Source organism: Abramis brama (genome assembly GCF_963993115.1).
Source record: "Abramis brama genome assembly, chromosome: 11".
In the NCBI taxonomy this organism is placed as follows: domain Eukaryota; kingdom Metazoa; phylum Chordata; class Actinopteri; order Cypriniformes; family Leuciscidae; genus Abramis; species Abramis brama.
In genome coordinates, this window is record NC_139973.1 from 6,157,327 (window position 1) to 6,173,182 (window position 15,856).

The window sequence follows — 15,856 nt, forward strand, 5'->3', positions numbered from 1 at the left end:
CAGTTTTTGTGAACCGGTACAACGGATTCAATCAAAAGATCCGACTCATCTGAACAGTTCATTGACGAATCGGACGTCGCTAGACTAGTCACGTGATCGACATTGTCTTATTTTTTTTTCTCATCGAGCGTTCGGTTGAGCGATACAAATATTTACGATATTTTCGCGCGTAAAAGAGTTTTGTTTCGATGAGTTTATCTCTGTTTTTTAAGTATTTGATCTTCATATAAATGCCGGGATTGAAATAAGAGCAGGAAATCTTTTGAGGAAGTGGAGTGACAGCCCCGCTGTAAATCAAGATGGCAGGTAACGTGCTTTAGTACATTTATTTAAAGCTTTATGGGGCGGTTTAAAGAGAATCGGCCCTGTTATCGCTGTTGACTGTAATGCCTTGTAATGCCTTTTGAACATTTCTAGTGTATTTTAGAACAAAGGCCATGAGCCTGGTGAAATTTTAAGTGGATTAACACTAGTTGCGAGTTGTGGAGCTAGCAGGACATACTGGGATATTATGAAAGTACTGTGATTAAGAACTTTTGGCCAACAAGACAATATATGTAATACATGATGATGGAAAATATACTGTACTTTTAAGTAAATAAGTGTGAAGATAACATAGCTGAGTTGACAGGAGCTTGACTGTCAGTTTGTTAGCCAACCTGACCGGGGTCGTTTCCCGGATAACACGTTTTGTTAGCTGGTCACCTTTTGAAATGCATTAATAATGTGTCATAACATAAGACATGTTTGTATTTTATTGCAGACTACAGTATAAAAAGTGTTTGACAGACATAGTCTCCTGGTAAACGGGTAATTTGTTGTAGTCACCTGAGTTGATATTTGAGTGAGATAAGCTAACACTACGATAAATGCCTAGGCTGTGTGTCAAAACCTAGTGAGCTGTCTACCTAAACAGCTTTTTGGGGTATTATGGGTGCGTTTCTGGACTGAAACCCCCAAAATGCGAGTCAAGTTAGATGGCTGACTAGGTTGTGAGGCACAGCCCGACTTCATGTGTAACAGTAGCATGGCTAGAAACTGTCAGTTTATCTACTGTACACTTGTCAGTCTTTAAACATATTGTTGTTTGTGTTTCCACAGGTCTGTCTTTATATTTTGAAGACGGTCATGATGATTTGGATGACTGTGAGTATACAGAACTCGTCCGCAACTTTACACATCAACATCTCTCTATCTGTGTGGCTGGGTGAATCTTAGAAAACCTCTCAAGAACATGTCTGGGTCATGTGTCACCCCACAACCAAAATAAGAGTTTTTTCCCCCTTAATCAAGTCCATTTTAGAATCATTACAATTTTGTAATTATGATGTTATTTTCAATTAAAATTAAGCACGTTTCCCCCTCAAAATCTTATTATAATGGCATATATATTAGTGCTGTCAAATCAATTAATCGCATCTAACAATATTTTCTTATATAATATATGTGTGTGTATATATTATTATATTTATATATTATATATGTCTGTGTACATGTCTCTGCTTGTGTGTGTGTGTATATATATGTGTGATATATGAAGAGTTCAGATGCAAAAGCCTCTAAGCCTCTTCACATATATATATGTATGTATGTATGTATGTATGTCTGTGTGTGTGTGTGTGTATATGTATAATGTAAACACACACATATAAATAGATTATATAAACACAAACTTTTATATTAGATGCAATTAATTGCGATTAATCGATTTGACAGCACTGAAATATAAAAAATGTTTGTACTTTCTTAAATCTGATTTGAATAGAAAATTTAGTGCACAGTAAGAGAATTGTCATTAAAAGTAATAGGAATTAAACAAATAAAACCTTCATATTTTAATAAAAAGTAGCTTAATTGTCATGAAAATGTCAACAGCAAACAAAAATCAACAACAAAAATCTTAATGTAAAATTTTTAATTTGACCCATTCATGCTTTTGAGATCTTTCCCGGTTGTTGTATGTACACTATATAGTTGAAGTGTAGTCTGTGTGATCTTTGCTGGCAGAAACAGACTGCATGTAATAAAATCCCTTAAACTGTTATTGCTGTAAAATAAATAATTTCTCATTAAACAAATTCCCCTTTGTAATTAGATCTGCTGTCACTCTGAATTTCTCTCTATATTTTAAAGGGATTCCTGGTTTGAATGTAAAAGATCTCACATTTGATGCCACCATGAGGCTGTGCCAACAAACTGGACATTAAATTATACTTGGTCGTTAACTGTCTGTATGAATCTGTCTTGCAGTTGGATTCGATGACTATGGTTCAGAGTGTGATGGGATTCGGATAACAGCATTCCTGGATTCAGGCCAGGATAATCTCACCCCTCTGGGTCGGCTGGAGAAATATGCTTTCAGTGAAAACGTCTTCAACAGGTGAGATGTCTTCAACTATGAGGCATGTTATGTGAGATGGATTTCAGTTTTTTTCTCTTTTTTTTTTCTTGTCATGCCATATTAAATGTTTATTTAGGAGTAGTATAAAATGTACCTATCACTTGAATTTAAGTGAGATTTGATACCAAAAATACATCTTTTTATGGTACAATGGTGGAAAATAACATTTTCAATACACAATAAAAAATTTCTATATATCCTAATCATTTGTTTACAAACATGTTCATTACTTTAATGAGCTCATAGTTTCTGCCTTAAATTGATACATAAATAGCTAACTGTGTGATTTGTAAATGTACATTTCTGAAATGCATAACTTTGATACAGTCACCTCTGATAACAGATCACTCTAAATTGTAACGTAGACATGCTTTTTCTGTAAAGCTGCTTTGAAAAAATATGTATTGTGAAAATCGCTATACAAATAAATGTGAATTGAATTGAATTGAAAATAACTAAAAAAATGTATGACAGAATTTACATTTTTGGGTGAACTATCCCTTTAAGTGCTTAAAGCGAACCTGACATGAAGTAATAATGTGCCCGAAATACTTGTAAGGAGCCAGGCAAGTCATTGTAAAAGAACTTGGCTTAGACTTGGAAATGCTATAAACTTTATTCAAGGATTAAAAATTGAGCTGTCATCTTTTTCCAAATAGTTTTGTGCTTATAAATTGTGAAGGCTCATGTCATGTGGCCTATTACGGTGTACTTGATAGCATGATGTTTATTTTCAGGCAAATTGTGGCTCGTGGATTGCTGGATGTGCTCCGGGAGTTCAGTGATAATGAAAATGACTTCATCAGTGTCATGGAAACGGTTGCCAGGATGTCTGAGGATGGAGGTTTGTATGGCTTTTACCTGTATTTGACTTGTCTAGTGTGGTAATTGGTACGTAATGTGTACGTAATATCATGAATATATTGTGATGTTACAGAACCGACAGTGCGAGCAGAATTGATGGAGCAGGTACCAAACATTGCCATGTTCCTCCATGAAAATCGGCCCAATTTCCCAGAAGCCTTCTCACGGTACCTTGTTCCCATTGTGGTCCGGTATCTCACAGACCCTAATAACCAGGTAAGTTTCACTCGAAAAACTGGCTGTTCTTTGAGTTGTTCTTCTGAATAGAAGTAAGGTTGACAAACATCATGGCTTTTGAGTAGGAGTGGGTCAAGGTGGTCGACTAGTCTGGCAACAACTGACTAGTAAGCAATGTTCCCATTATTATGCTTAATTTGTAGGGTTCTGTTTTTTTAAGGAAGACTTTGATGATTGTGTGTAGTATTTATCTGTTAAATATTTGTTATTTTCATGGTGTTTGGCGTTTATATATCCTTAAGGAATGCATCTGATTAATATTGGAAAAAAGCCTAAAGCCTTATTATTCAGGGTTTCCTTAACATTAACTAATCAATTAGTCATTCAGACAACCCTTTGAGTCGGTTTTGTCTGTGCTTTTCCCTTAGGTGCGAAAGACGAGCCAGGCCGCTTTGCTGGTGCTACTTGAACAGGGTCTGATGAGTAAGGCAGATATGGAGGGAAAAGTCTGCCCTGTGCTTCTCGAGCTCACTGAACCCTGTAGTGATGACGATTATAAGATCGAGGCTGTAGCGGTGAGTCCTTTGTGTTAAAGAGAATGCAACACTGATTACTGGCAGCAGATAATACTCATCATAAAAATATGTAAACCATGAGCTTTCATAGGACTGAAGTGATTATATTTCCTGTCGTAACTTCATTCCATCTGTGATGGAATGCTTATCTGTATACTATCTGCATGATACTGTTACTGTGCTTGCTAATTGTTTTATGGGGTTGGGATGAACTTTCATGTTTTGATCTTGATGGTGGATTATGTTTTGTTGCAGATAATGTGCAAGTTGGTGACCATGTTGACTAAAGACACGGTGGAACACCTTTTATTGCTGCGCTTTTGTGAACTCTGCTGTGACGTCAGACTATTTCAAGTCCGCAAGGTAATACTCTCAAAATGTTCCATAATTCTTGAAAGAACTGTTGTATGAGATGTCTTTGCAATAATTTAGTTAAATTAAAAAGAACTAAATATAAACAATAGATATGCAGTACAAAATGAAGTCTATGTAAGTATTTGTCATTCTGTGATTTGTTAAATGTTAGTGGAACAGGTTTATAGTTGGTGTGTGTCTGTGAACTTCTTATATCACACATATGAATCAATCACCTTTGGATCAAAAGTAAATGTAAAAATGTATCTAAAAATTTTGTTTAAAAAAATCACACTTTTGCAGCATTTATTTGGAGATGCCACTTTTTTTTTAAATTTGTTCCTAAAATACACTATCATTGAAAAGTTTGTGGTCAGTAGGGTTTTTAAAAATATTTTTTTTTAAAGAAGTCTCTTATGCTCGCTGAGGCTGCATATATTTGATCTAAAGTACAGTAAAATTACAAACAATTTAAAATAAGTGTTTTCTATTTTAATATATTTTAAAATACAATTTTGATGCAAAGCTGAATTTTAAGCATCATTACTCCAGTCTTCAGTCACATGATCCTTCAGAAATCATTCTAATATGCTGATTTGGTGCTCAGGAAACATTTATTATTATTATCAATGTTAAAATCAGTTGTGCTGCTTAATATTTTTGTGGAAACCATGATACATTTTTCTTTGAGGATTCTTTGACTAGAAAGTTCAAAAGTATCTTTTTTTAACATTATAAATGTCTTTACTTTCACTTTTTTTATCATCAATTTAATGCATCATTGCTGAATGAAAGTGTTAATTTCTTTTAAAAAAAGAAGTCTTACTAACCCAGTATTTTGAACGGTAGTGTATTTCAGTATATTTCTCTTTTACAAAAGTGTGGAAATTCCAAGTCCATGCATGATTATATCAGTATCAAGAGACAAATAAGTAACAATCCTGAGAACACAATGGATAGAAATTGCTTCTATGAGCAAAGAGCCTTGACACAATAAAGTTGTACTCTGGACAAAACAAGCTGGTTAAAACAATGCTGCTTAATGTTGAATGTGTTTGTGACTTCTGTCTTTCAAATAACTGCAGTTATGAAACTTAGGCCTATATTGTGTAGAAAAGGTTGTGAAAAATGTTAATCTACTTTTGAAACTCGTGCTGGGTTGGCAGAAAGCAATGCTGCTTGAGTTGCAGCATGCTTCTGCTTACAACATATCAGAAGACTGAATTTGACCTCATTGCAAATGTCTAAACCCTCTATTTTTTTCTCACCATCAGGTCTGTGCAGCAAACTTCGGCGAGTTCTGCTCTATTGTTGGCCAGGAAGCCACAGAGAAACTACTGGTGAGACCTCTGCAGCTTTCCTTTTGTGCTTGTATTTATGAGTCACAGTGGGCCAAAATGAATATGTTAATTATATCTGAGTGCTAGATCCAAAAAATATCCTTAATCTTATAAAGCCTAACACGACAAATGTGTTAACCAGCACTATCTCTTTGTTCTAACTTCAGATGCCGAAGTTTTTCGACCTGTGCTCGGACAGCCTGTGGGGTATTCGGAAAGCCTGTGCCGAGTGCTTCATGGTTGTTTCAAATTGCACTTCTCCAGAAGTGCGACGTACTAAATTGTCCCCCTTGTTCATCAACCTCATTAGTGATCAGTCACGCTGGGTAAGAGCAAAGATACACACACACTAACACTGTGTTCTAACATGCTGTAATTTCTGTCCTCTCTGAAAGTGAACATGGTTATTTGAAGTTTAGTATGCAGCTATGCGGAGTAGGACTTTGGACCTGTGAGATTTCCGACTTTCTGTTTTCCACTTATGTTAGACAATCTTTATTACATTTTAGAAATTAGATCTGGACAAAGAGGTATGGAGAATGGATGGATCTGTTTTTTAAAGGGAAGGGAACTTCTCTCTTTTTTTCCCTTTTCAGGTACGCCAGGCTGCGTTCCAGTCTCTAGGTCGTTTCATCTCCACGTTTGCCAACCCTTCTATCACAGGATTGCACTTCTGTGAGGATGGAACCCTCTGCGAGATACCGAAGATCTCCTCAGAGAGGTAAGCGCACATGGTTTCTTCACTATGGTTGTGTTTGTAGGGAAAACTACATAGGTTTGTTATTAACTAGTTGTTGTAGTTGATTATCAATCCACTTTGCTGGAAGGTCTGTATAATTAGGCTTGATTTTGGTTCACCTGACCCCTATTTGACTGTTTCCTAGTTACTTCTTTAAATAGTTACATAATGTTCAAAAGGTAAAGGTCAGTGTGATTTTATTTTTGAAGAAAAATTAATACTTTTATTTAGCAAGGTTGCATTAAATTAATCAAAAGTGACAGTAAAGATTTACATCGTTACAAACAAAATCAAAAATCCAATCATCAATCATGGTTTCCACAAAAATACTAAGCAGCACGACAATTTAAATATTGGTGAAAATCAGAAATGTTTCTTGAGCAGCAAATCAGCATATTAGAATAATTTCTGAAGGATCATATGACAAATTCAGCTTTGCATCACAGGAGTAAATTACATTTTAAAATATATTCAAATAGAAAACAGTTATTTTAAATTGTAATAATATTTCACAATATTACAGTTTTTACTGTATTTTTCTTCATATAAATGCAGCCTTAGATGAGCATAAGACACATTTATTTTTAAAAAGCATCTTACCGACCCCAAACTTTTGAACAGTAGTGTGTAGATCACTTTTTCACTTTTTTTATATTGAAATGTTTTTACAAAACAAAATGACTGAATCAATTCTAAATGAACCCCTCTTGACTTTGTAGCCACAGACAGGAAGTGACCACCAGCAATTCGAGTAACATCCGCAATGCCACCATTGATGGTTGTTCAGACAGTCTCATTCAGCCCCGTTCAGAGCAGCTACAATCCACCTCAGACACAGCGGTTCCACCATCACGTCCTCCAGAAGGCCACTCTTATAGCACCAGCCAGAACCAGCCTGAATGCTCAACCCCTTCGTCCCACCAGAAGATGGACGACTGCACAATGTTCAACTCATTCAACTTCTGGAGACCCCCACTACCTGACATTACCCAAGACCTGCGGCTATTACAAGGAGAGAAAAGAGATGTGGTGAAAGAAAAAGAAGAGACCACGAGAGGGGGGAAAGAAAACTTGCCAAGTTTAGATGCACAAGGCCCATCCACCAGCTCCCAGATCCAGAAAGTGTTGGACTGTCTTCAGCCCCACCTAGATGATCCTGATGTTCAAGGTGATTGTGAAAAGAGCTCATGTTCTTTTCCTCTTTTCCCGAGTAGGGAATTGTAGTTATTCATTCCCCCGTTTGCTTTCCACTCGCAGCTCAAGTGAAGGTGTTGTCCGCTGCGCTGAAAGCTGCTCAATTAGAGAGTCAAACAGAAGACGCTGATGAGTCTGTGTCGGAGAGTAATGGTTCCACAGGCTCCCCGACGTCTGATGAGCTCAGTGCCATGAGTGAACTCTCACTGACAGACACACAGATCTCAGACTCTCCCTCCACTTCACCTGTGCTGGTAGATGACTCTGAACACAGCAGTGAGGTGAGAGGACAACTTCATAGTTTATAAATGTCAGAAAATAAAATTAATTTTAGCCATTTAACAATTATAACATTTTAAAAAGTGATCTATTACATTTTTACATTTAAATTGTTATTACATTTAATTAATGTTATAATACTTTACATTTTTTAATATGTTAGCATTATAATTTATATATTTTGTAATAATAATAATAATAAGATTTGTTATTGTAATTTATTCATGTTACACTTTATTGTAAGGTGTTCTTGTTTCAGTGAAATTATACTTAATATTAATTAACTACATTTACTTTAGGGTTAGGGTTAGTTGCATGTAATTATGCATAATTTTTTAGTTATTACTATAGTAACTACATGTAACATTTAACAAGGACACTTTAAAATAAAGTTACCAAATATTTAATCTTCAGACAGTCATATTATTATTAATAATAAATACATTATTTTTTACATACTTTAAAAATGTAATGGATTTTTTAAAATGTTACCATTATAATTTTTATTTTATAATAAGAAGAATAAAAAATATTATTATTAATATTGTTAGAACTGTCCATAGATACATTTAATTCAATTCATTTTATATAAATATTTCCTGGGTAAAGCCTTCAAATGAAAAATCTACATTTTGGCAGGAAAATACCAATATTCCATGTAATCTATCAATTAATATGAGGTCATAGCAATTATTAAAGGACAATAATGTTGTTTTAAATTGTTTTGATGCTGCTTCCACTGTTTGACATGACATGGCAAATCCCCTTCTGCAGTTTTATGTAAATCTGTTTATGCAAATGTCATTAGAAGGAAGTGCTGGCATAGTAACTACAGTAGAGAGTTCATTATACGTGCATTTGTGTGTGTGCTTACATACAGGAATCAGAACTAATAGAAAATGTGGAGGAAGAAAAAGACACCAACTCACAAGTTAAAACATGCGAAGAGGAGAAGTCTAAAGTCCAGGTAATGCACTATATATTTACTTATTATTAATTAAACAATATTTTCACTGTACCATACTCTGATGGAAACACTTGCATGTTTTACCATATAAAAATCTCATGGCTTTACATTGGCCTTAATTTTCAACTGGTTGTACAAATTGCAATCATTGATGAAAAGCACATCAAATGTACAAAGAAACTCTTTTTGCAAATAAACAATAAAAATCTGACTGACCTAACACTCATTGTTTCTGTCGTCACAGAATGTAATTCCACAGCAGTTGCTGGATCAGTATCTGTCCATGACAGACCCCGCTCGAGCTCAGACCGTAGACACTGAGATCGCCAAACACTGTGCGTTCAGCTTGCCAGGTGTCGCCCTAACGCTGGGCAGACAGAACTGGCACTGCCTCAAAGACACGTACGAGACCCTCGCTACAGACGTACAGGTAAAACTTCCTCTTTATATGCATTACTCGTCATGGGTTTTGTTGGAAAATCAAGGTTTAACAAAACTGTCAAAATGTTAAATGTTAGTACAGTACTGTCGCTTAACCTTATATATTTAAAAAATAAATAATATATATGTTATATTATATACTATATATTTACTTATTATTAATTAAACAATATTTTCACTGTACCATACTCTGATGGATTATAATTGTCTTTGTTTTATAAATATGTAATGTATGAGGTATATACGCAGTAGCTTCGGTTTTGCATTTGTCAAATGAATTAACTTTGTATGTGTTACAGTGGAAGGTGCGACGGACACTTGCGTTCTCTATCCACGAGTTGGCAGTGATTCTGGGGGATCAGCTGACCGCGGCTGACCTGGTGCCCATATTTAATGGTTTCCTCAAAGATCTTGATGAGGTGCGGATAGGAGTCCTCAAACATCTGTATGATTTCTTGAAGGTGAGAATATGAAATTTCAGTAACTGAGAAAATGTGGTTTATGCAAAGAGCTTTGAATTGTCCAAACTGAAAAAAATGCTTGTTTGAGAATTATAAAATGAGAGAATTTGTGCATTTCCTTCCCCTTTTTTTATAGCTCTATTTTTTTTTTTTTTTTTTTCAAGTTATAAGTTTTGTTAGAGTTTTGTATTTCAAAAAGTTGAATTTTACAAGCATGTCATGGCTGTCCCAACCAGTGTTATTTTAGTATCGTTTAGTTAGTTTTTATTAATATTTTCAATTGGCTTTTATTTATTTCTATTTCTATATGGATTTAATTCATTTTTATTTCATTTTACTTTTATTTTAGTTATTTTCCAAGGCAATATTTCTCATCTTCGTTTATGTTTACATTTTGTCATCCAATATTTATATTTTATTTTATTTCAGCTTTATATTTCAGCGACATTCAATAGTTTTTGTTTTAGTCAATGCCCCTAACAACACTGGCATCAACAGATCGTTCTGTTTTCTCTTTTGCAGCTTCTTCATGCCGAGAAGCGTCGGGAGTATCTGTATCAGCTGCAGGAGTTCATGGTGACGGACAACAGCCGAAATTGGAGATTCCGCTATGAGCTAGCTGAGTGCGTACTACTTTGTAACACAAAGGCTTTTTTGAAGCTCTCAATTGTGATCTCACTCTTGTGGCATTTGTCTGTCTGTATTTAGGCAGCTTATTCTGATCATTGAGTTGTACAGTCACAACGACATCTATGACTACCTCAGACAAATTGCACTTAACCTTTGCTCTGACAAAGTGTCTGAAGTGCGGTGGATCTCCTATAAACTGGTGAGTCAAGTTTCCTTCAGCTTGTTTCCAAAAATAGTGCAACATTGCAATGCCTTACACTAGCTGTATTGTTTGAATTGGTGTTCTGCTTTTAGCAACTCCACTGGACTGTTTTAAACCTCAGCTTATAGGCTTTTAGACCTGCACATGTATTTAGTGCTTAAAATGTTTTAAAGAGGACCTATTATGCTTTTTTCATTTTTAACTTTCTTTAGTGTGTAATGTTGCTGTTTCAGCATGAAAAAGGTCTGCAAAGTTACAAAGCACAAAGTCACTCCAAAGGAAGTTACAGTATTCTCTATATCACTGTTTCTGAACTCCCTGAAACGCCTCGATTTGTAGTCTTGAGTTTCCTTCTGGGAATGTACACATCACAATATCCCTCATTTAAATAATTCCCACCCAAGGCATGCGCAGGCCTGGTTGAGTTGCGATAGTAGTATAAACTTGCTGTTATGGTAAAGCCAGTGACATTTCCGAAACAAGTGCGAAGTGGTTGACCAATCACAACCCACTGGTCCAGCGACCAATTAGAGCACAGCGCTTTTCAGAAGGAGGGGCTTCATAGAAACTGGAACTAAACAGAGCATTACTGACAGACTGGGAAAAGAGGTGCTGCAACAATCTCAAATATGTAAAAAATAATGTTGTTTTTTGTTGTTTTACATTTCAAGCATGAAAACCTATTCTAGTATTTTTTTAAGATTTGTCTTGTGAATGTGTTTAGGTGGTGGTGATCCTGCAGAAGTTGTATTCCTGTGAAGCTCATGACCTGGGTCTGAATTACATTAATGAGCTCATTATGAGATTCTGCCACTGTCCCAAATGGGTCGGACGTCAGGCATTTGCATTCATTTGCCAGGTAAATTTTACATCAAATTGTAATTTCATGCAGTATTACCCAAAGGATTTACAGTCCCACCATCTTTATATAAATTCATGTGGTCCTGCAATATTTCTTAACTTCTTTCATTGTCATATTATTGCTGCTGTTAATTTCAACTTTCAGTAAATATTTTGCATAGAGTAATTTATTTCATGACATTGTGGGATGAATACATTTGAAATCAAGATACCACAATAATAGACTTGTGTGCAATTAAGTGTTAGTCAACCAATCAGAATGAAGCTAATGACATTTTTATTTATTTATTTATTTATTTATTTATTTATATATATATATATATATATATATATATAAAACCTGCTCTCTTTTTTTGTATAATAAACATCAGGAAAAATCTAAACCTCTAACAATGTGGGAGAGCGATTGAGACATTTCCTTTGTTTCCATTCAGGCAATAGTGGAGGAGGACTGCATGCCCATGGACCAGTTTGCACAGCACCTTCTTCCCAGTCTGCTCAGCCTCTCATCAGATCCTGTGCCCAACGTACGCGTGCTGGTGGCCAAGGCGTTACGGCAGAGCGTGTTGGAAAAACGTAAGACACAAACGCACACAATTTACAGACAAGTTAGAAGATGCGTGCATCACAGGATGTTTACATAGACGTATGTCTCCTTTATTAGGCCCTCCAAGGGTTACAATTAAATTCAAAGTTACTCTATTTTGTCTGCCTGGAAAATGGAACAAAAATATTAACAAGTAATATCCTGTATGAAGTGTATACTTATTTTTGTCCTGTGAAATGCTTTCTAGAATTATAATGTCCAAGATGTCAAGTGTACTTTCTCCAGGCAGTGATGTAAAATCCATTGACTTAGGTTTTTGTTTTTATTTTATTTTATTGTATTTTATTTGGTTTGGTTTTTATTTGGTTTTATATTTTTAATTTATTTGAACCTTATAGGCTAGTGACCATTTAACTAATAAACTGTGACCTAAATAAGTGACCTATTATTAGCACAAAAGATAAAATATTTTGCTAAGTAACTGTTTAGTATAAGTGTCACAAGCTGCGTTTCCATTACACATCAAATTGCGAATTGAGAATACGCCCAATGGAAACACGTCAGTTTCGCAAAAACTCAGTTTTTACACTCGCATAAGGTGGTTTTTCAGTAAATTCGACAAAAAGAATATTTAGCAAAACTGCAATGGAAAGGTTTTTTGTGCATTTACAGGTCACCTGGTGTACGTAAACGTCAATCATTCTTCAAAGATGGTGCGGTATGTTTGGACAGAAGATGAAACGGAGTTCTTTATTGAACTCATAAAAGACAAAAGAATTACGGGAATACTGGGTTCTAAACCACAAAGAAATGCCACAATTTATCAAGACCTCGAAGCAGATATGAGGGAGAAACACCTCATATGTGGCCGCTCCCAAGTATAAGGGGCTTTCCTTGCCATTAAAGCTTGAATAACATGCCTACGTCTCCTTCGATTAAAAATAATGTCTATTACGGTGGCTGCGATATATGTAAACCTACCAACATCCGTTGCCATGATTTTTATATTAACTTATCGCGAGAGGAAATTATCTTTAGTCACATAACATCAGTTAATGGGAACGCCGTAATTTCGTAATCGTTTTTTATCAACAAAAATATCGCAAAATAGTGCTAATCTGTAATGGAAACCCGGCTACAGTTTAGGCATCAGTTCTGATCACCATCTATGTGTGTGCTCTGATCTCAGCATACTTCAAGGACCCAGGCAGCGCTTATTCGGATGAGCTGGAAGAGGCTCTCTCCGAACTGAGGATGGACAAGGACAGGGACGTGCGGTTTTTTGCCACACTGGATACCAACAGGAACGTCATGGACACAGCAGCGCTCATTTAGCACCTTTAGCTCAATCCGCACATGTGAACAAGCACCAGCAGGAACAACACTAAACGGATTTGCAGACAAGTGTTTACAAATAGGAACTACTGACCAAGACCCTCACACACACACAATGTATCCTTATCCTCTCCTAAAATGCTCCACATTTGACAGTATATGCATATATTACGCATTTTCTGATTTATACACAAAATCGGCCTCATTTATCCATAAAAGAAATCAACTTATGTGTAGCTAAATTTAAAATTGGATACTTAAAATATGCAAATGTATGCATATTTATGGTAATACAACTAATACAGCCGTGCAAAAAATATTTTCCACAGTGGTTTTTGCCATTTAGATGGTTAAATTGGGAGATTGCCTTGACAAGCAATTCAAAATGAATGCAAAACTTTTCATACACGAGGCCCACGCAATCTCTCACTTACACAACCTCACTTTAAGCCCCTTCCTCCAGCACACACACACACACACACACACACACCGAACAACCATCTCACCTCTCTGAATGGTGCAAGATTTCTTTTGCACCTTTGTGGCAGCAGAAAGTATTTGGAGACACAAGACGCATCTTAAAGGCGGATCGTGTCGTTTCCTCTCAAAACCGTTCAGATGCTACCAGCTGCCCCTCCAAAGCTAACTGTACATTTGTAAGACTTTTTTTCTTTTCTTTTTTTTTCTCCGTTTCCTTTTCTTGTGGATTTCTTAATACAAAAAAGGACTAAGAAGACATAAGCAGACTGACAGTGAAGTGCTACTAACTCAGGGAGACCTGATATTCAGATGTTTTTAAAGCTGCAATGCCGCAAAATGGTATCGAGCTGAGGCTAAGTGAAATTGTGCTGCATTTACCAACCACCTGTTTACCTGACCCTCAGAATGCACCTGCATCATTGTGGGAAACAGCGATTAGAAACAGCAAACAAGCGTCTTCTCGAGTTATTGCAGCTCGGGAGACGAAAACCTCCCTCTTTTTGCTCAACCCTTTTGTAGCTCACAAGAATTTGCTTTTGTCTTTCAGTACTGATATTTTAATGTACACGTTTTTCTGTGTGTTTTGAGTGAGATCCAGTTGTATGTAACCTATTTGTCTTCCCTGATTGGTGAAGAGCGGTTTTATACCTCGCCGTTTTATAAATGAAAGGGGCCAGTATTTTAGAGGGGTGTCAGGAATAAACCAATGCTTTCCAAGCAACCTTTAAAGCCACTAGAGGACATTTAGACACTGTACAAGCAAAATTGTTAGACATGCCCAGTCGTTAGAATTATAGTAAGACGTCAATGACCGTTATTGGTTAATTATGAGCTGACCTGCAGAGGGCGCTGCTTGGTTGTCTGTGGAAAACAATGAAGCAAGCACACTGTTTAGTCGCATTTGCACGAGTTAATCAAAGCACTCCACAATTCCTCTGACAATTCCCAAATTTGCTTTAAAGTAAACTACGTGCTTGACGTTGATATGACGGACCATCCGTTTCATGGTTGTGCTGCTCTTGGCATGGGCGTACTTGCTTCTAGCTGCTGATCGGTTATCGCTATGCCTGTTTTAATGGTTTATATATTTAAATTGGGGGACCGGACCCACATCAGCACGTAAGGGCAAACTTTGCCAAGAGCACTTTACTAATCATTAAGGGTTCAATGGAAAGTAAATTGCAGGCCCTTTTTTAATATATAAATAATAATAAATCTGCTGGACTGGATGAATCATGACGTATCAGTGGTTCTGATTTTTTTTTAATAAGGCAACTTTCTTGACCAAACAAGTGGTGCTCGGATCCAGTGCATTTATTCTCACAGATGTGTATATGGAATATGTTTATGGACTGTGTATATGGAATTGTTTAAAAAAAAAAAAAAAGGTTTAGTCTAGTTCAGAAATACAGCCTGTGATTAAATTGATATGATTTTATTGACGATATCTACAGGATTCAAGGCCAGTCTTTCTTTTTTTTTTTCTTTTTTTTTTTTCCTGTGGCGATACTTGGTTTGGAATTGTATAATGGGCGAAGTTGTTTTCCTTGTGTTCCCTTGAGTGTTTGTGTGCATGCATCTGTGTGTCCTCTTTGTTTGTTTGTTTCTTTTTTTCATATGCACCATGTTAATAGATTTCTATTTTGTTAGATTGTTATATTTTCCCCAATAAATTCTCCTGTTTGATTTACTGAGGCACTGACATCACTGATATGTCAACGAAACCACTTCATATGTCGGCATACTGCATATGTACTGATCCACTAGTTTTCTCATATTGTTACAATATTAAGATACAATATTTGATTTGATCTCCCCCCCCCCATTGTATACTTCTCAATGTATCATGTTCAAAGATTTTATATCCTAACCTTTCAGGTTACAACATTTGTAATTTTTCTGTGCATCTCTTTTAAAAACAGTTTATGTATTGTTATTTTTAGTATTGGTTAATTAAAATAATATAAATTTGAAATCATTTCTCAGTTGTGCCCTTTATTTTGAAGACG

At 35.9% G+C, this 15,856-nt stretch overlaps 1 protein-coding gene across 1 annotated transcript; it reads left to right on the forward strand.

Annotated features, from left to right (window-relative positions):
- The first annotated feature begins 60 nt into the window (after positions 1–60).
- On the forward strand, positions 61–15,825 carry ppp4r1l (protein phosphatase 4, regulatory subunit 1-like). Its single transcript, XM_084128291.1, has 20 exons — positions 61–306; positions 1,102–1,146; positions 2,251–2,380; positions 3,139–3,245; positions 3,339–3,481; positions 3,871–4,017; positions 4,273–4,380; positions 5,646–5,711; positions 5,879–6,037; positions 6,308–6,432; positions 7,170–7,618; positions 7,708–7,925; positions 8,804–8,890; positions 9,135–9,320; positions 9,631–9,792; positions 10,315–10,415; positions 10,501–10,621; positions 11,349–11,483; positions 11,920–12,061; positions 13,222–15,825. Exons 1-20 carry the CDS (start codon positions 300–302, stop codon positions 13,365–13,367), a joined length of 2,784 nt encoding a protein of 927 aa, XP_083984417.1. The 5' UTR covers positions 61–299; the 3' UTR covers positions 13,368–15,825.
- Positions 15,826–15,856: the final 31 nt, after the last annotated feature.

Excerpts from the sequence above, each read along its gene's own strand:
- ppp4r1l (XM_084128291.1), top strand. Across the intron at positions 3,246-3,338 it reads CAGGATGTCTGAGGATGGAG|AACCGACAGTGCGAGCAGAA; the intron begins GTTTGTATGGCT and ends GTGATGTTACAG. Across the intron at positions 12,062-13,221 it reads GCAGAGCGTGTTGGAAAAAC|CATACTTCAAGGACCCAGGC; the intron begins GTAAGACACAAA and ends CTCTGATCTCAG.